Source organism: Canis lupus, chromosome 7 (assembly GCF_003254725.2).
Source record: "Canis lupus dingo isolate Sandy chromosome 7, ASM325472v2, whole genome shotgun sequence".
Taxonomy (NCBI): Eukaryota; Metazoa; Chordata; class Mammalia; order Carnivora; family Canidae; genus Canis; species Canis lupus.
This window is the reverse complement of record NC_064249.1, coordinates 32,680,908-32,702,010: the sequence shown is the minus strand read 5'-3', so window position 1 is coordinate 32,702,010 and position 21,103 is coordinate 32,680,908. Positions and strand designations below refer to the sequence as shown.

Genomic DNA, 21,103 nt, shown 5'->3' with positions numbered 1-21,103 from the left:
TGAGAAATCAAAGATATAGAACTGATAAGTAGTGGAACTCCCACTTCATTGGGGCTGACATTGGTGCACATTAAGCACTCCATTAATTAGGCCATGATCATTTTTGTGATATAGACCAACTTCAGTGGATGCACAGAGTATTTTGTCTTACTAGGGAAATCTAGGAAGCCTTCATGAAAGAAAAATCTGGGGCTCTTAAGGTTGAGTAGGATGTCTATGGGCCAAAATGGAGAACATTCTACATAGAAGAGCAGAAACAGGCATGGGGGCATTGAGGTCGTTTGCATAGCTAGAGCAGTGGCCTGGTGTGGGGAGCTGGGGCACAGGGGTAGGGCCCAGCACATCAGCCATGTTGAACCATACTCATTATCATAGTCTTAAATACCAGGAGACTTGTATTAAGTGGATAAAAAGGAGCTGTTGAAGTTTTTCTAGGTGAGGCTTGTGTTTAAAAGCATACATGTTGGCCATGTGAAGGGAAGCTGGGAGGGTGCAAAGATGCTGCAAATGGCTGGGAAGGAGGAAGAAATGGTATAGCCTGGGCAGAGCAAGGTTGTAAGAATGCAACAGGCAGAGAAAAATGTGGACATAGAAATGTAGGACCTGGAAAATGAATGCTATGGATAAGTAGAAAAAGGAGCTGAAAATGACTAAAATTTCAGCATTAGTACTTGAATGAGTGGAACACATTTAACCAAAATTGGGAGTAGGTTTTAAGGAAAAGGTTGGTTGTGCAAGGTGATCAGGAGGCAAGAGGTAGTTCTGGAAGGTCTTAGAGGATTTTTCATGCAAGGGAGGTTTTTTTTTTAATTTTTTTTATTGGAGTTCAATTTGCCAACATATAGCATAATACCCAGTGCTCATCCCATCAAGTGCCCCCCTCAGTGCCCATCACCCAGTCACCCCAACCCCCTGCTCACCTCCCCTTCCACTACCCCTTGTTCATTTCCCAGAGTTAGGTGTGTCTCATGTTTTGTCACCCTCACTGATATTTTCACTCATTTTCTCTCCTTTCCCTTTATTCCCTTTCACTAATTTTTATATTCCCCAAATGAATGAAACCATATAATGTTTGTCCTTTTCCGATTGACTTATTTCACTCAGCATAATACCCTCCAGGTCCACCCACATTGAAGCAAATGGTGGGTATTTGTCATTTCTAATGGCTGAGTAAAATTCCATTGTATACATAGACCACATCTTTATCCATTCATCTTCCGATGGACACCGAGGCTCCTTCCACAATTTGGCTATTGTGGACATTAATGCAAGGAAATTTTGACTTTGTCCTACTGGCATAGCATTTCTTGTCATTAAACAAGAAAATGGGCTACATCTGGGTATATATAGAGGGGGAATCCAAGAGTGGCAAAAATGTAGAAAGGAGACCAGACAGACAGCTATTGAAAGATTTGAGCAAGAGATGTTGAGTCTGAACTGGGATCCTAGCAGGTAGGATAGAGGACAGAGTTGAGAACGACTAGGCACATTAAATCATGACTCAGTGATTGATTGGATTGATTCTCAACTGTCTTCTGATTTCTCTTGCTTTCTTGTAGCACTATTGGATGTGAGAAGGAGCTGGTAGATAGGGACATGTTGGGAATGCAAATATGGCGCTCTGCTGGGTTTGATGTAGTAACTCCTGCCGCTGGGTTAGTCCCAGACTGGGAAGATTCCTTTTCTAGAATTCCTGGGTATACATGGGCTTGTTAAGCCTCAAGGATGTGTCAAAGACTGCCAGTCCATTGATTACTGGAGAGTCCATCTAAGAATTAGGCCACATAGGAGCAACCAAGCGAATGACGGAAGGAGAGAGACAGCACTTTGATTAATTATTTCAGGTCCCTAGTTTACATGGCTTGTGCTTTATTTCTATTGGACAACATGCCTGCAGCCAGTGCCACTGTAGACTTCTCAGTTACATGAAATAATCCAGTTTCTTTTTCCCTAAAGGAAGAAAAAAAAAAAAAGGTGACATAGAAGTAGGAAAAGAGGTATGAGAGGGGTTCTAGAAGCCAAAGGGAGTTTCAAAAAGATCCTGGTCTAAAATGTAGGTATTACAAAGGGGTTGGGTAAGTGAATGTTTTAGCAATTGATTGATTTATTGGTTGATAAAATTCTAGAACAATAGTTTTAAACTAGACTATGAATCAAATGAAAATGTCTTTAAAATACAGATTACCAGGCACCACTCTTGTTTTCTGGGTTGATGAGTATATAGGGGGCAACTATAATTGATTGCTGGGTGGGTGGTGGGTTGTCATGCATTGTGACATAAGTAAGTGGGAATAAAACAAGTATCTGATGATACAGTAGGGGAGATTTAATGTATCTTCTGGTGTATGTTTTGGCAAGTTGTATTACAAACATTAAAATTTTGTGCACCTTCTTAACCAACAATTACATTGCCAAGAATTTATCCTAAGGAGGTAATCATAGATGTAGGGAAATTTATAGCTAATGGATTATAATGTCCATGGCTAATGCTTATTAAGTGTGTACCACATGCTAGTTACTGTTAGAAGTGCTTCATGTGTATTAACTCTTAAACTTTTTCCCAACTCTGGATACTACTATTGCCCCATTATTCAGTTAAAAAGAGTAAAGTACCAAGAGATTAATTTGTTCAAAGTTTCATAAAAAGTGGAGTATTCAGAGCCTGAACCCAGCACTCTTGATGGTTATGTCATACCATCTCTCCTCACAGCCTTGTTAGAAAAGTCAAAATCTGAAAGTAATCTAAAGACCTGTAGTGTGACATCTAAGAGCACTGTTGATTCTGAAATCAACACAACAGCAAGCAAATCATCCAGGAATCAGACTCTGAAAGCAGTCTTTACCTCCTCTTGACCCTATTGATGATCACAACAAATCCCATCATACCTCACATCCCTGGTGAGGTCAGCTGGTGCCGAAAGGGAAAGCCTCTTCAGCCCACGATGACTCACCTCTTTATGGCTCAATGCATTTCTTGATCTGATCCAATCCTGAGCTTCTGCCATGTGTGCTCAACCTCCCCTCATAAGCAGCAAACTCTTCTGTATCTTCAGCATCTTCTCTGAACATTTTTCTTCACTTCCTTAGTTTCCTTTAACCCTGGAAGACCCCATGGGCCCAGATTTCCCACCACCAAGCAGAGCTGGGGTTTTTTCCCCCTAATACTTTATTATAACATTAAATTAACATTTGTTACATTAAATTAACATTTGTTAAGTGGAGTATGGGTGCTGGATGGTAAATCGGGGTTCAGCAACAGATCCCAGGAGAAACTGAGATAGTTGTTACTCACAGTCCTGGAAGAGGTACATGGTACACCTTGAGAGGGGTCTCACTAGGAGTCAAGGCAGGATACAGGCAGAGAGGCTAGACCCAGAGTGCATGCTTTTGTTAGGGTCCATAGGTAGAATGCTTCAAGGTTCCTGGGCCAAGGGAAAGTTGGTCAATCCAACCAAAAGGAGTGAGGTTTTAGTACGCTACGTGGAGATCCTTGTCTGAGGGGTACACAAGGCTTGATTATAAGGGCTGTTGGGAAAAGCCCAATGGGGAGCATAACATTTGCTTGTGACTGCAGGATACTCTGTAAGGCTTGCCTTTGCATGAGGGGCTAGTATGAAAGGCCCTGAAGGCTGTTTGGCCAAACAGAGTAGATGCTGCGACTGCAACAGTATGGTGTAGCTTAGCTAAACTTGACTACCCCAGAGACCCCAGGGCCAGGTAGTTGAAAAGTGACCCAGTAAGTATCACTGTGCCTTCCAAAGTATTACTCCCTCATTTCCCCCGTCAACGCCTGCCTGCCCACAGTGAGTTGGCCAAATTGGACTCAGGCTGTGACAGAGATGTGCAGGGAACCTTCTCTCTCCCTCCTGGGTCATCCTCACCAGTTTATGGTCTAGCTGCCACCCCCAGCTGTGTCTTGACTTGGGACCAGCCTATTCTGCTCTTGGTTTAAAGAACCCGTTTTATGAATGCCTACTCCTTGCTATACCTCTATATCCTCCATGAGTTTTGTAAACTATTTAAAGGTTATTAAATACAGAAAAGTGCAAAGAATGTCACAGAAGTGCCCATGTACCTGCCACCCACAGTGAACATACATGAACTTTCCTATATTCATTTTTATTTTCAAAGAATTGAAAATTGAAGATAAAACTTATATCTATGCATATCTCTCTCCATTCCATCTCCTTGCTCCGGGAGGTCACTGCAGACATGAATGTAACATGAAACCAAGCAATGTTTCAGTTTCTTTGCTCGAGATTTATTTACCCATTTCCCCTTTCAGTGGACATTAGTTATTTCCTGTTTTTCACTGTAATAAACAGTAACTCAAAGTATATCCTAGTATACATCTCTTTCTACTCAACATACAAGAGTTTCTCTAGGTCCATGCTGTCTGACACGATAACCGCTACTTCTATGCCTCTTGAGCCTGTGAAACGTAGGTAGTCTACATTGAGATGTATAAGTGTAAGAAACTCCCTGGCTTTTGAAGCTTTAGTATGAAAAAATACAAAATATTTCATGAATAAGTTTACATTGATTACAAATTGAAGTATTTTAAATATGTTGGATGAAATAAAATGTCATTGAAATTAATTTTATCTGTTTTTAAAATGTGGCCACTAAAAAAAACGTGAATAATATATGGCTCATATACTTCTATTGGGCAGCATCACTCTAGGGTATATAAGTAAATTTGGCATCAGTGGACATGGTGTATGCTGGGTAAATTTTCAAAGTTTTTTTTCATTATGTTTCAGTCCCAGCCCTTTATATAAAGCACCCCTCCCACACACACACTCCCCAGGTTCTTGGTAATCTTTCCTATCCCTGAGCTCCTATGGCACTTAAGTCTGAATGTCTCATTTGGAATGTCAAATACACAATTTTATATTTTGGTTTGTCTTTTCAGGCTGCCTTTTCCCCTTTACATCAGGGGCCATATCTGATGACTTTGCTTCCCCAGCAATAAGCTCAGGACCCCACAGGTTAGAGCCACTTAAATATTTCAGGAAGGTTTAGATGCTCCTGGTATGGGACCTGTCTGCTTTTAAGCTGTGACTCGTCCTGAAATAATTTTATCTTATTCACCTAGAATATGCCTCCAGTTTCTTGTGCATCCAGGCTTCACTCTGCTCCTCCCTAATATGGGTAAATTGCCTGGGAAGTAACATGAGTCTTCTCTCTGCTTCCCTTTCTTTGAAGTAACTACTGCCCATGTCTTTCCAATAAACTTCTCACTTCTAATCGGTTCTGGAGTCTTGGTAACTGGTGAGGCCAGGACCAGTTTCACATGTACAAGGTCATTTAATTTAGTCAGATTTATAAAAAGCTGCTTGTCAAATGACATCACCTTCAGCCATTTTCCACCAGGCTGTACTTGGTTCTAGGAAACATGACATCATGACAGCTTCCTGGGATATAGGAAGCAGCAGAACTGCAAAATACAAGGGCAGAGAGGAATTAAGCTAGAGGTAAGTAAACTGTGATGAAAACTCGAGCTGTCCATACAACATAGACAAGTCCCTTCCTCAGAGCTGGAGCTTTGCATGTCCCTGCAGAATATCATTTGGTGAAATGAAGTAGTGGTTTGTGTTCCTCCACTGGTGTTGGTTCTGGAGGAAAACCTGAGAAATGAGTAAATAGCCACAGAAAGATTATATTAAAGTTGATTTGATTTTTATCTAGACCTACCAGTTGGTCAGAATTGTCTGGGTAGTCTCTTAAACATACAGATTCCCGGGTTCCATCCCAAGCCTACTAAAGCAGAATCTTCAAGGGCAGGGCCTTGGAATCCACATTTCAACAATTTTCCCAGAAGATTCATTTGTAGCTATTTCAAGAGCTGGCATTTGGAGTCACTATTCCTACCCTGGGAGACAGACTCACTGCTCAGATATAGAAGGTTTAAATTAAACATCAAGGGAGAATCCATATGAAGCCCAAGGGGACAATGTGGGATAGAAGCTGGGAGCAGTAGCGTATGAATGGGTCTGGAAATCAGCCCGGGGAGCACCTGCTTTAGCGTCCTGGCCTTAAGCAGAATGCTTCTGATCTGTAAAGCTTCCCTACCCCACCTCCAATCTTTCTTTAGACTTTTTCCATTTGACACTCTCAGCCCAGGATGACTAAGACTTTCAAGAAAATGATTTTTCCTTGCCTATCCAAACTGCTCAACAGTAGTCACTGAGCTGGGTTTTACTTTACATGCCGACCTCCCAAATGTGCCTTTTAAACCTCCAGCATTTTGTCCCATCATCACACTGCCCAGGACACAACTATATTGGTCCCTAACACATTCTGGAAGCTTATTATCTTTTTTACTCATTCTCCTTTCATGGTCCCGAGGTGTATAATACCACAGTTTTTTGTGATTAGTTACTTAAACACACACACACACACACACACACTTAAAGCTGAGTATGTTCTATTCATTCTTTTTTTTTTTAAGTTTATTTATTTATTCATGAAAGACACAGAGAGAGGCAGAGGAAGAAGCAGGCTCCATGTAGGGAGCCTGATGCGGGACTCAATCCCAGGTCTCCAGGATCATGCCCTGGGCCGAAGGCGGTGTTAAACCGCTGAGCCACCAGAGCTGCCCTGTTCTATTCATTCTTGAAAGAAAAGTGATACTGGTCCTTGGTTGTATCTCAATACTTTTAACTTTATTTTTTTTTATTTATTTTTATTTTTATTTATTTATGATAGTCACAGAGAGAGAAAGAGAGGCAGAGACATAGGCAGAGGGAGAAGCAGGCTCCATGCACCGGGAACCCGATGTGGGATTCGATCCCGAGTCTCCAGGATCGCGCCCTGGGCCAAAGGCAGGCGCCAAACTGCTGCGCCACCCAGGGATCCCTACTTTTAGCTTTAAAATGGAGTGTTACCACCTGCTATAAAACCTTAACTCTGAGCTCCTTTGAGAGTTTTGTAAATTATAAATAACTAAACTAAGATTTAATTCTGTACCTCTCAGATTTCCTCATATTTTTAATTTTTTCTTCTGGGCTATCTCAGATTTTCATCTCTTGGTGCCAGGTTAATAATCCAGAGAGTACTTAGAAACCAGGATCTTCATTGCAGGCAAGGGGTCACATGGCTATTCCACAATTTATTCATGTGTTGAATTTTTCCATAGAATTAATAAGACTTCATGCTTCCTTATTGATCACAACTAACTCAGTCAAATCTTTCTGAGGAAAATCCAAACAGAACTCTGGACTCACAGCCAGAAGATGTGGGTTCTCCTCCAAGTGAGACCTTACTCATCTTGTGACCTTAGGCTCATCCCAAATCCCAACGCCTTTCTCACACCCTAACCAAATGAAGACATGAGCTGTTCCTGTCTCACAGGTCTGTGAAGAACTGATGATAAACGTACACAGGGCAGTACTTTGGAAATTATAAAACACCATCTGAAATAGGTGTTATAATTTGTTATTGTCATTGGAGAACAAGAGATGACAAATCTAACAGGAATACTATTTGACTTTATGTCATCCATAAAAATGAGTATAGGAACTTTTTAATAATCAAATTACCATGTGGTGACTTTTAAAAAGTATTTTGAGATGAGGGGAATCCCTTAGGAAAAATATCAAGAAGCTCGTCTTGTTTTATGGGCTTCTGACCCATATGTTGTATTTTCCTTTAGAAACATTTTCCCTTTCTTTGAAATCTGACTGTGACTATTTCCAAGCATCATTTCATGTTAGTGCTTGTTTAATTACAGGGGTAGCCATGTTTACTTCAGGGTTTTTATTCCTGATTTGAGAAGAAATATGGTCACATAGATGTAACTTTTATCATCAACAGACATATAGTAATCTCTTGTTAACTATTGCAGAGGCCAGGGAGGGTATCAAGATTCAAAAGACATGGTCCCTATTTCTCTGGCATTTATAATTTAACTGAAAAAATAAGACATAGAATTGTCTGAATTGGCTGAGTACATAGAATTGTGATGAAAATACAGGTAGTAAATAGCAGCTATGAAGGTATGGTCTGTGCTGTGCATGAGCAGAGTGTGGTGCACACTAAGGAAGTTAGAAATGGTGAAAGAGGAGGTGGACTAGGGAGTGGAAGTCATATGCAGAATTCTTTGAATGCCAGTACACTGTCAGCCATAACTTCCCCAAAACGGCTTATTGCTCCATCCTGTGGGACATCTTCAGAGAGGCCATATGAAACTAGTGCATCTTGAAATGACCCATGGAATGGTTAGGGGGTGCAAACAATTTAACTACTGGACCCTTCCTGTCTCTTGACTCCTATGGTCCCAGTCTGCTCTGTGAGGTGTTAACATCCCTCCACCTCTGAGTTGGGTCAGCTGAGTCAGAGCAGCAGCTGGAGAAGCTAGAGCCTCTACATGCATCCAGTCCAGTGAGGGCAAAGGAGCAGGTTGGTACTGCACATGGGCCTGTGGTGGCTGTAGCAGCAGCAGGTGAGCTTTGTGACTATAGCAGAACCACTGCTGCTGGGGAGCGAGGCAGATGGTCATGGCCTACACTGGGGAGTGGGGGCTTGCAAGCTGGCTCAAGGAGATCTGGGAAGGCACATGAACTGAATCCAGTCTCAAACCGGCATTTGGTGCAAAAGAGGATAGATGCTGGACAAAGAGGAAAAATATATCAATCAATTAGGAATAGGTTAGAGCAATCACTTGTGGGATGTGAGCCTCCATGGGAATAATGGGAGGTAGGAGGCACAGAGTTGAACTTGGACATATTTCAAAAGAAAAGCCTTCTGTGAAATGAATATTCAAGGTAGAGGAAAGAGGAGAGAGAAGATGGAGCAAGTATACATGTTCCTAGAGTGGACCAGAGGCAAGGTCCTTGAAGAGGATCATTCTCTGATGCAGCTCTTCTGGATACATTGGATTATTGTAAGCTCTAGATTGCTGTGTTCAAGAAGTCATTTTGACTAAGTGGTAAAAGCAAAGAAAGTGCATCCTTCCCGTTTTACTTGTGGTGCCCATACCCACTTTATGAGTGCAGTTAGGATTAGGATGTAGAATATCTCAATTCCTGATAAATCCTTCCACCAGACTGTTTTCTGTACTTTGGTCCTGCTGTATTGTGTTATCATAAACCTTCAGTAATAACTGCAGAGCTGTTCCTTTATATTCAAACCATTCTTTTGCACTGGGCCTGTAAGCTCTGGTCACAATGGGTATTTCTTGGGTCTTCTCTGGTGATGATTATCCATTTTTTTCCCCATCATGATCTATCTTGTTCAATATCCTCCCCTGACAAGCAGACATAAGTATAAAGTAAGTTCTAATGAGCTCTTATCCCCAAGACTCTCTTTCCCCAAAAAAACAAACAAACCCTAAAACAGAGGCAAGGTAAACAGTTTGAAACTGGGCTGTCTGTCCAAATGGAGCTACAGGAAGACAAGGAGCCAAGTTTGAAGCCCTAGAAGGTGAGACAGGGGTGCCAATATTGAAAGAATCAAAGATAACATTGGAGAAATGAATCTGGGATGATTTCCAAACTATGCGGATGCCCGAGTTAATGTAGGAGGATAGGACGCACAACTGTAGACAAACTCCCCGGTACTTAACCAACAGAATCAACAAGTATTTGCTCCCCACTCCCCTGTGAAAAATTACTAGATTATTAGGGGGAAATGCACTCCCTTGAAACCCTGGTGAAGGGCAGCATGAGCAAGAATGGACTTTACAGTGTGGACATGGTGCACTGTGTGGAGCTAGCCCACAAACTACATGCCAACAGCTGCCTGACAGATTCCCCCTCTTTGGAGGGTTCACAGCCCTTTCGTTCAGGTGATCCCAGTTCTTAATGTACAACAAGCATTTTTGTGGCTAGGTTTCCACGTGGTGGTCAAAACTAAATCTCTGTGTAAGCTGCTTACCTGAAATCATCATAATTTTCTGACCCACAGAGCTGTAGCTTTCACACTGGGCTAGATTTCTGTGGAACCAAGTTTATGTACTAACCCTGAAGAACTGTAACTTTGGGGAACAAATGACTGAAAAATTGAATTTGAAAAGAGGAGGGAAACAGATATGGAAGAAAGAATTATTTTTTTTTAAATTTTTATTTATTTATGATAGTCACAGAGAGAGAGAGAGAGAGAGGCAGAGACACAGGCAGAGGGAGAAGCAGGCTCCATGCACCGGGAGCCCGATGTGGGATTCGATCCCGGGTCTCCAGGATCGCGCCCTGGGCCAAAGGCAGGCGCCAAACCGCTGCGCCACCCAGGGATCCCTGGAAGAAAGAATTATTAACTAGAACTAAGTTTCTGCCATAATTGATAGCTGGTGAATGCCTAAAATATGTGTACTAAAGATCATGCATCATTTGGGTGTTTCTGAGAAATGCTCTTATTGATTGAATGGGAACTGGGCTTTCCAGTGTTGGGGGGAACTATTCCAATGAACATGGTCATCTCTAATTTCCTTTAAAACTCTTCAGCTTAAAAAATTACCTTTTCAAGGGGCACTTGGGTGGCTCAGTTGGTTCAGTATCCACTCTTGATCCCAGCTCAGGTCTTGGACAGGGAGCCTACTTTAAAAAAAAAAAAAAATGACCTTGTCGATATATGGTAGGTAACACAGGGATTGTATATGTTTTCTGTAGTGTCCACTTCACTAATACAAATTTTTTTTTTATTCCATTTAGAAAATGAGTCTATCCTAGTGTGGATTTTGGAAGCAGATGGATTTGAATATCAGCTCTGTTTTTCATTAGTTTGAGACCTGGGCAAGTTACTTAACCATGTTTATTTCAGTTTCCCCTACAAAATGGGAATGATAATAATTTATAAGTGTGTTATAGAGTTGTAAGAATTAAATCAGATAATACAGGCAAATGGCTTAGAATAGTATCTGACACCCAGGAGGTACCACCATGTGTTACTGGGCTGAAATTGGCCTTGTTAATTCAGTAAAGGGGAACAGGAAAGATTACTCAACTAATAAGCAGTGTAAACAAGATTTCAAAGAAGAATTGGTTACTTGCCTAAGAGAATAAGCTGCTTCAAGCATATTAAACATATTATTTTCCTTATTTAATGTTCAAATATGAATAGAGGTCACTAATTAATAAAGAAGTATCTTTATTAAGCAACTTCAAATAGCTTTGTTTCCATTGCTATATGTAGATGAAAGTAATTAAACTCCATGTTTAGAAATCTTCTACAAATCAATACATGTTTCTAAATGAACAAAATTAGAAATTTCTTTGGATGGAGAAAAAGTATATCCACTCAGTTTGCAAGATTTTAATGCCTTATCTGTAAGATTTTATCTGCTACAAGGCTGGTTTAACAGTCCTCTCATTTTATAGGTAGAGAATTTGAAATACAGACAATTCAGTGACTTGTTCAAAATCACCCTGGGGATCCACAGTGAAGTGCACTAACCCCCAGTCATCTTCCCTCCCAAATCCATCTCATCCATTTTCATTCCAAGTCACTGCACCAACCATTCATTGACCCAAGCCAGTAACACAAGACTTCCTTTGATTCTTCATTCATTCTCATGTTTAGCAGAGATTCATGTCCCTAAAATTTATTGGACCCTCCTTGTGTCTCCTCCCAGTGTCACTGTGTTGGTTTCATTCCTCATCATCAGAATGGTATTTCTCTGGTAGGATTCTCAGTAATCAGACTTGTCTCTCCTCACAATCCTTTTTCCACATCACAGCTGGAGGGAACTTTCCATAAGGAAAATCTGCAAAAGCAAAACCAAAAGAAAGTAAAACAAAATTCTCTAAAATAGTATAGTAATAGAAGAGAACAGGAACATTTTAATGGCTCCCTGGAGCCCTCAGGATGTATTCCAAACTCCTTGCATGACATTTAAGGGTCTTCCTGGGAGAGTCCCTAGTCTTTCACTTCTCTCTTTCTAGAATTCTCTGCTTCCACAATATTGAATTATTTGCAGGAATCCATATGGGGCAAGCTCTGTCCCCTCTCCATGTGTTAACATCAGCTGTAATAGGATTGACAGTCATTTCCCCGCTAACCCCTCCTTATTTTTCTGGTTAAAATGTATTTAATGTACAAGATTCCCTCAGGTAGTGCCTGCTTCCCAGAGAAAATCATCTGAACCGGGTAATCTTTCTCCTATTATCAGATTTGGAGTTTCTCCTCACACCCCCTTCTCTGGAGTGTGAGCTTCTTGAAGGCATGGACCATTTCATGTTAACTTTTTAATCTAACAGACGGGTATTAACAGGTCTGGAACCTGGTTCTGGCAGTATCTCTTCTAAGCTCTTCTATTTAAACTTGCTTAAGCAGAGTCTAGAAGCTATTCAATGTGGACATCTAGTGGCCAAAGGGGGAAATGACTGTTCTTGAGTATTTGTATATATTGTTAATACACATATATTTAAGCTTCACATATGTGCCTTCTGTAAAATTTCTATCACTTAAAGTAATTTTCCCCTGATAAACAATAATAGTGCCTTAATATAATAGTGCCTTAATATATTACCATCTTACTAAATACATTTATATTCTCAAGTAATACATATACACATGGCAATGAGAGAACATTTTGGTACTATTCTTTCTATTTTACTCTGAGCAAATTGAAGTTCATAAATATTAATTAATTTCCCCCAAATTATATGTATCTATGTGTAGAAATTGAAGTTGAGGGGCACCTGGGTGGCTCAGTAGTTGAGCATCTGCCTTTGGCTCAGGTCGTGATCCCGGAGTGCTGGGATCAAGTCCGGCATGAGACTCCCCGTAAGGAGCCTGCTTTTCCCTCCACCTATGTCTCTGCCTCTCTCTGTGTGTCTCTCATAAATAAATAAACAAATCTTTAGAAAGAAAGAAAAGAAATTGAAGCTTAATCCAAGACTGGCCTTATAGATATTCCCCTATTATAAAATTTATCACTCTATTATGATTTCTTTTATAGTTTATCTTTGTCCACTTCCTAGTAAAGTGTCCTGGTATATTGTATGTGCATGATACTGGATTGTTGATAAATGTTCTAAGTGAATGCATAATCATCAAGTTCTATCACAAAGAACTTTCCTTGACTCAAGTTGATGCACAGAGTTAAGGCTTGGATACCCCTTTTTGCTTCCATGCATTTTATATGCTTTATCTTTGGTCTTGAAATATCCTCACCCTTCTCAACTTGATAAACTCCTTTCCATACATCAGTTCAAATACTGCTTTCTCTTATAACCTTCCTCAGTATTTCGCTAGGCAGAGGTCAGTGCTTCCTCAATTGTATCCTTCAGCTCACAGACACAGTTCTGGATTAGCACATATCACATTCCTGTAATTACTTCTTTACACATCTGTCTTCTCCTCCAGGCTGTGAGATCTCTGTCAGCATGTCAGGCAGAGTGAACAGTGGTGTCAAAGCAGCCAGCTTTGAATGTGACTGGCAATTTGAGGCATGCCATCTATATCCCAGGGATGCAGCAAGATTAAAGCAGAGTTTCCATAATATGCCAATGAGAATAGTTTTTATAGACATCTGTCTTCAAATTGGCATATGCATACTGCTTGAGATACAACTCTTCCTAAGGGCTATGCAAGGACAGTTTTAGGAAAATAAACTCCTAAATTCTCAACTTTACTTGTATTTTCTCATAGAAACCAACTCCCTGTGATCCAGACCCTCCCTTTCTCCATAACCCCTCTCCCACATCCCACAGAATAATACACTCCTTACCTGTCCCAAATCTTATGGTGGGAAATTACCAGGAAGGGGTGGGAAGAAATCCCAGGATGCCAAGTTAAAATATTGATGAGGAAGCTGGGGGAGTGAATGACCACTCAGGTGTTTCCAGTTATTTGCTTTTAACAAAGCTGTTAGTTGGTAGATCATTAAATATAATTTTTTGATAATCACCACTCTGTGATTTTTGGTATATAAATTCAGGACAGTTCAAATAATTGAATATGGAGGGTATGTTCATATAATCAATAAGAATTGAATATAACAAAATTCCTTCTATTGCATCTGTATATATGTGTGATAAAGAAATCATTAACTTTATAAACAGGAATAGCAAGAGAATGTATCCTTTAATCTCACATTGGTAATAGTAATTTGTGCATAGGTATATTCTTTGTGGTGAAGGAAAGCTACACTGATCACTTTAAGAGATATATTTCAAATTAAGTTTTTCACTTTTAATATTTAAAAAATATTTTGATCAACTAATAGCTCAATCTATAAGATAATTTTGTAAACATTTAGAACCTTGTTATCCAAGAAATTTAAAAATTTCAATATCTAAGTACATTTTTTGTTGAAAATAATAAGGCAAAAAATTTAAAATCTTTCGGCTAATATATTACACTAGAATAAAATTTTTAGGGGAAAAGTTGGATGGAAATGTAAGTTTAAATGATTGATCATTGCTTGTGTGTGTGTCTGTTGATATATATCTGTATATATACATAGACACACATATATACATACATATACATATATACACATACATAACTTGGGATATAACTATGAAATCACTAACATATTTATGAATTACTGAATTTATTTGAAAGAATAAGGTGAGAGTTTTATTTTTAAATGTTTATATTTATATTATGCAACCCTTTAAACTTAAGGTGAAAAAATTTAGAATAGCTTTTTAAATATATGGGAGTGCACAGTTTTTTCAGAATTCCATCAAGGAAAGCAATAGGAAAGGAAACTGAAGATTTTTGCTGTGGCCCACAGCCAGCCACAGAAGGCACGGGTAGGTCTGGAGCAGACTTGGTCATGCCTGACTTTTGTGCCTCTTCACACATCTGGAGTCTGACATGCTTGCCAGAATTCCAGGAGGGCTGCTTTGCCTTTGTAGAAATTCCTCCTTCCTTCACCCCTATTCTATCTTTGAAGATCCAACTTAAGTATTACCTCCTCTGACACCATCCCCATAGCATAATCCACTGGAATTTTGCTTTTTGGGGTTTTTTGTTGTACAGTAAACATATGATTTTGTATCATCTTTCTTTGTCCTCAAATGTTGCAGAGTTGGTCTTGAATCTACAAGAATGTTCAGTATTGTAGTCTCCTCAAGGGTAGGCACCACATGTCTCTGGTGTCTCCTAGAAGACCCTACTTGGCACAGGGAGACACACTTAGCACATATGTGATCAGTCTGCAGCTTTGCAGGGAGGGCAGGGACATCATACTGCTCCTAGTAGAGCTTGTGTGAAAAGGTGGATAAAGGCAAAATTATGGGTTGCAGACTCAGCCAGTTCCAGGTTCTCAAAACTCTCTACCTCCTATTGGTTCCTTATCCCTGTGAGCCACAGAACTCCCTTTCCTCAAAGAGGGATACTGTATATAGTGTGATTATTATGAGGCCTCACCTACAATGGGCGCTCCTTTTGGGGCAGACCCCTTCCCCTTCCCTGTCCACAGTGTTAAGGAAACAGAGAATTAGGCTCTACATCAAGTACATGTATGTAATTGCATGTATGTATGAAGTATGTATGTATGTATGAAGTATGAAGTACATGTATGAATTGTATGTATGAAGTAGTTGTAAAACAGTCCTGTCATTCACATTCTCCAGCTTACAGCAAATAATTTTGACTCAGGCAAGACCAAGTCTTGAGTAAATAAGTGTTGTTAAGAGGAAAAAAAAAAAGATGTAGTTTAAGTCTGCTCAAATGGGTTACCCTAGAAGACTGAGTCAGTCTGACTAATAAGCTTGCCATTTATTCCTGTGCAGTAGGGAAGGCCTGAGAAATTCAAGGACCATCCTAACTGGTTATGGTACTGAATGTCACCAGCTGAATTCATGCACTGGAAACTCATCATGCTTGCTATGATATAGGCATAGTCAAAAAGTGTATTATATTTAAAAAATCTCTTACCTCTTTGACCTAAACAATAAGAGGAAAAACTCACCACACTCCTATACCCTGATGGATCCTCCCTCACATCTCTGCACTGTCTCTCTCCTGGATAGCATGCTACTAGTTTATTTGTTTGACTTGATTACATGATCTTTCTTATCCAGTGGACTGTCAGTTCTAGGAGGTGCTTGTGTCACTCCCTTCTTTGTACTTACTTGCTAGCACACTGATTGACACATATAGATAAGCAGTAAATAGTTACTGGATAAATAAAAAAAAGAATGAATGACAACTAAAATTATCCTGGCTTATTGCTTTAATAATAAGGGCTTATTTATTTATCTGTAGAGTATAATAGGATTTGCAAATACAACATATTTGCAGCAAGTTTGTCCCTAAGAAGAATTAAATCATATTCAAGGTACATTAACTAAAAGTTGAAGGCCAAAAACTATATTCTAACATTTAAAGGTAACTATATAATTACCATTATATTTGATAAGAATGTAAACTACATAAAACCAACAGTATCTAATCTCATTAGAGTCTCATTATGCTACTATCTTTAGGTTTTTGGTTTCCCTCTGGGAAAATTATCAGTTAAAGTAATGACAGTATCACTCTTTAGGTAAAAATTTAGTGAGGTGAAAGTTGATGCTTAGTTCTGAAGGCAGCATATCCAACTTGATATTTTCCTTGCCTTCAGAATTACTTAATATAATCTGAATGTAAGTCCATTATTTGTTGCTATAGCACTACTTCCTGAAATATTTCCTTCTACCATATTCCAAAACCCTGTCTTCTTCCAGTCACTTACGTATTTATTAAATATTCATGTATTCAATGAACATTTATTGAATACCACAGGCATCAGACACGGGGAATTATGGTGCTCCCCTCCCCACCAAATAACAAATCTGTCCTGGTTTATAAATGAATATTATCTGTATTTTGCCAAAGGCTTTTTTTTTTTTTTTTTTAAGATTTTATTTATTCATGATAGTCACAGAGAGAGAGAGAGAGAGTCAGAGACACAGGCAGAGGGAGAAGCAGGCTCCATGCACCGGGAGCCCGATGTGGGATTCGATCCCGGGTCTCCAGGATCGCGCCCTGGGCCAAAGGCAGGCGCCAAACCGCTGCGCCACCCAGGGATCCCCTCCAAAGGCTTTTTGAATCTAGAATCTCTTCATTTCACACCATTACAGTGAAAATTTTATAATGCGAAGGAATTTTCAATTTTATGAAAACAAAACTAAAGTCTAAAGATATTGTATGAATTGCCAAAGTCACAAAGCTATTTAGTGGGGAACTGGGATCACTCCAGGCTTCCTGGAGCCCCACTCCAACACTCCTACCTACTTATCTGGCACAGGTCTTATTTTCTTTTTTTTTTCTTTTTTTTAAATTTTTATTTATTTATGATAGTCACAGAGAGAGAGAGAGAGGCAGAGACACAGGCAGAGGGAGAAGCAGGCTCCATGCACCGGAAGCCCGACGTGGGATTCGATCCTGGGTCTCCAGGATTGTGCCCTGGGCCAAAGGCAGGTGCCAAACCACTGTGCCACCCAGGGATCCCCACAGGTCTTATTTTCATTCTCTGTTAGAATCACTTTTTCTACAGTCTATCTTGATTCACTCATTCAACAAATATTTATGCCAGTGTGTTCTGGGGTGCTCACAATTTCATTTTCTCTCCAACTTCTGCTCATGACACCTCGTAGTTTTAATCTCTGTTAATGTCATCACTCTCAACCCATCACATAGGTTAGAAATCTCCAAGTTATTCTTGACTCCTTTCTCTCCCTCCCTCTTCACATTCAATAAGCTGATGGGTCTTGTTGATATTAATCACCAAATGTTCCTGGAATCCAGACTTTGCCATTCATATCTTTAAAAGTACTCTAATTTAGGCCCCGTCATTCATGCTTGGACGACTGTAGTAGCCCTCAAGCTGGTCTCCATGCACTGGCCTGGGATGGGAGTTCTATACCACTGCAGGAATGAGTATTTTTTCAGAGTAAAAAGGAGGAGGAGGAAGAAGAGAACTTAACTGTTGTCACTTCACACTTAGAAAACATGACAGTAAAAAAAAAAAAAAAAGAAAGAAAGAAAACATGACAGTAACAGGTTTATAATTCATCATTTTATACAGGAAAAGTGGTTTTAATTTTGTTTTTTAAAGAACAAAGAAACAAAAACCTTTAGCAAGAAATCAAAAGCCTTTCTCCAATGGCTTCATTGGCTCCTTCTTATTATTTCTTAAGATATTTTATTTATTTATTTATTTATTTGACAGAGATAGAGTGAGAAGAAGCAAGGGGAATGGATATAGGACTTGATCCCAGGCCCCAGGGATCATGACCTGAGCTGAAGGCAGTTGCTTCATGGACTGAGCCACCCAGGGGCCCTTCATCTGCTCCTTCTAACCTCCTTCTTTATATCCTCTGAGCCCTGGTACCTCTGAATCCTGCCATTTTTAGACCCTTACATGTTCTCCATGCTCTGGTACATAATTCTTAATTATTCCTGGAATGCTTCTCCGGCCTGGTTCACAAAGGCCCCCCGTTCTGTGACTCCCATGATGCATTTACACCTCCCACCTCTTACTGTTGTTTTCACAACTGGGTTCCCTCCAAGCATCTAGATTTCTGCATTTCTGTTATCCCTAAACCTCTGGTGTTGGCAAAGAGACTGGCACATAACTGTAGATGCTCAACAGAAACTTGTTGAGTGAATAAATTACTCTCTGGAAAGAGACAGGGAAATAAATGAATAATGCTGTTTAAGTATACGCAGAGAAGTCCTCACTACCTTGTCAGCAATCTTGCTCAAGAACAATTCATAGGCTGACATCTGCTTAGCAGAAAGGCTAACCCAGCCCCCTGCATACTTTTACCTTAACTTTGTCAGTTCACTCTTTTGAAACCCACTTCAGTTTCACCTTTAATCCTGAGTCAGATGCAACTGAGAAAAGGTCAAATCAAATGAGACTCAGTGACTCTGTTGACTGTCTTCAGAGTTTCTCTCTGGCAGAAAGTTTAACACAGTAGCTGTATCATTGGGGCGGTGCTGGCTTTAGGGCTTTTATTTTTGTCCTGCTGCAATCCATCTGCCATTTGTTTTCTTTTCTGGGTAAATGTGTTTCCAATAAAAGTTCCTGGGGACTGTGAGGCATTATTCCTCTTAGATATGTCACTCTTAGAGCACCTTGCTAGTTCCAGACACTCTAAAATATCTCCAGTGGACAGTGTATCCTCTGTTCTGTCCATCTGCCCCTGCGCCATGTTATACTGTCCCACTTTCTCTTCTTACAGGGATCGTTTCCATTACCACCCTAACCGTGCTGGCCTATGAACGTTATATTCGCGTGGTCCATGCCAGAGTGATCAATTTTTCCTGGGCCTGGAGGGCCATTACCTACATCTGGCTGTACTCACTGGCATGGTCAGGAGCGCCTCTGCTGGGCTGGAACAGGTACATCCTGGATGTACATGGACTAGGCTGCACTGTGGACTGGAAATCCAAGGATGCCAACGACTCTTTCTTTGTGCTTTTCTTATTTCTTGGCTGTCTGGTGGTGCCCATGGGTGTCATAGTGCATTGCTATGGCCATATTCTCTATTCCATTCGAATGGTAAGTTGAAACTGCAAATGCCCCTCCCCTAAACCCTTTTCAGGGTGGAAAATTCTGTGTGGAAGAGAACCAAACTCTTCCTACACGATTAGTGGTTGTCTGCAACTAGAACAGTTCTAGGGACTTCCCACTCGATAGAATTGTGCACTGAGTCACTCTAAAAGACCAATGAAGAATAACATCTACTCTTTCTTTGCCACTCTCTAAACCACAAGGAGGAAGGAAAGGTATTCTAGACAGACAAAATCAGTAACAACCAAGAACACCTGCATTCTCTAGCACTCTTAGAATTAAAGAACTCTAACCAAGGAAATTCCACACTTCCCATAATTTTATTCATTCAAAGGTCACATAAACCCATGAGAGCTTAGTGCCCATATTTTGTCCGGAAATCACTTCTGAATCGTAAAGCACAAGAACAGACCATAAGCAGGTTTCCCACTGAGTGCTAGCAAGGAGTCTAGAGTGACAGTGTGGGGCACACTCCACATGCCAGTCTCCTGCTTTGGCCATATATGTTTTTCTTGCTCACTCACTGTGTCTTCCTGTTTGTGTCTTCCTTCTTGAGAACCTCTGCTCATCCATCTCCTGTGCACCCTGCTAAGCGCTTACCTTCTAACTTCCACCTTTAAAAAAAAAAATCAAACTTGGCCACATGCATCACTTTAAATCATTACCCACTGCCCTCAACTTCCACATTTGAACTTACTTCAAACACCTATTTTGTAAAAATAAAAAAAAAAATCCCCACATCAATCTAATGATTGTTTTTACCCATGCCTGTAGTCAAGCTACAAAGAGGAGCTGGAGGAAAGTCCCTCCTCTGCCCTGCCCCAGATTCCCAGTGTCCATACCCAGATGTACTCTCATCAGTGTTTAGTACGTTTGGATCCCTAGATGGTCCACTCTCACTACAAATCCTCAGTGCTCATTTTAATCTCTTGTCCTATCCCCCATTCATTCTAACCAAATAATCATGCTCATTTATTGGGCAAAAGAAAACCATTATCAAGAAATTTCTCAATTCCCTGTCCCTCTTTATATAATCCTCTCTGTTCAGGCTCATTCTTAGGTCTCTCTCTTCAGTTATGGGGTCATGGAAGAGATCTTAGGACCAAGCTGACCCTAGATTCTGCTTTTCCCCCCAATCCCATTCTCTGCCCTAGGGACTGCTCTTAAATAATAGTTTCCTCTTTAAATCACATCTCCAATCTCTCTCTTACCTCTGGCTCCTTCTCTTTAGCTAATTTAATACAAAGCAAAATCTACTTTTGACTCCATCTGGCTATCAATTTATTGCTCTCCTCACTGGGGCCAGGCCGCTCAAAGAACCATTGGTGGTTTTGATGCTATATTACCACTCAATAAGCATTCATTTGGCCAAAATTTTTGAACATATAGAATGCACCAATTACTTACTATTATGAGCTGAATGTTTCTGTCTCCCCAAAATTTATATATGGAAGCCTTAACCCCCAAATGATGGTATTGGAGATGGGGTCTTTGGGAGGTAATTAGTGTCATATGATGTCATCAGAGTGGGGTTCTCATGATGAGATCAGTGCTCTTATAAGAAGAGGAACAAAGACCAGTGGCTCTCTCTCTTGTTTCTCTGTGTTTCTTTTGCCTCCTTCCATCCATCTCTCCATCCCTCCC

At 40.2% G+C, this 21,103-nt stretch overlaps 1 protein-coding gene across 1 annotated transcript in view; it reads left to right on the top strand.

Annotated features, from left to right (window-relative positions):
* The window catches only part of OPN3 (opsin 3), a 46,035-nt gene that overhangs the window by 14,143 nt on the left and 10,789 nt on the right, over nt 1–21,103 (top strand). The window contains exon 2 of the mRNA XM_025430519.3: nt 19,128–19,447. Coding sequence (XP_025286304.1) covers nt 19,128–19,447 — 320 coding nt within the window. The remainder of the gene's footprint in view (nt 1–19,127; nt 19,448–21,103) is intronic.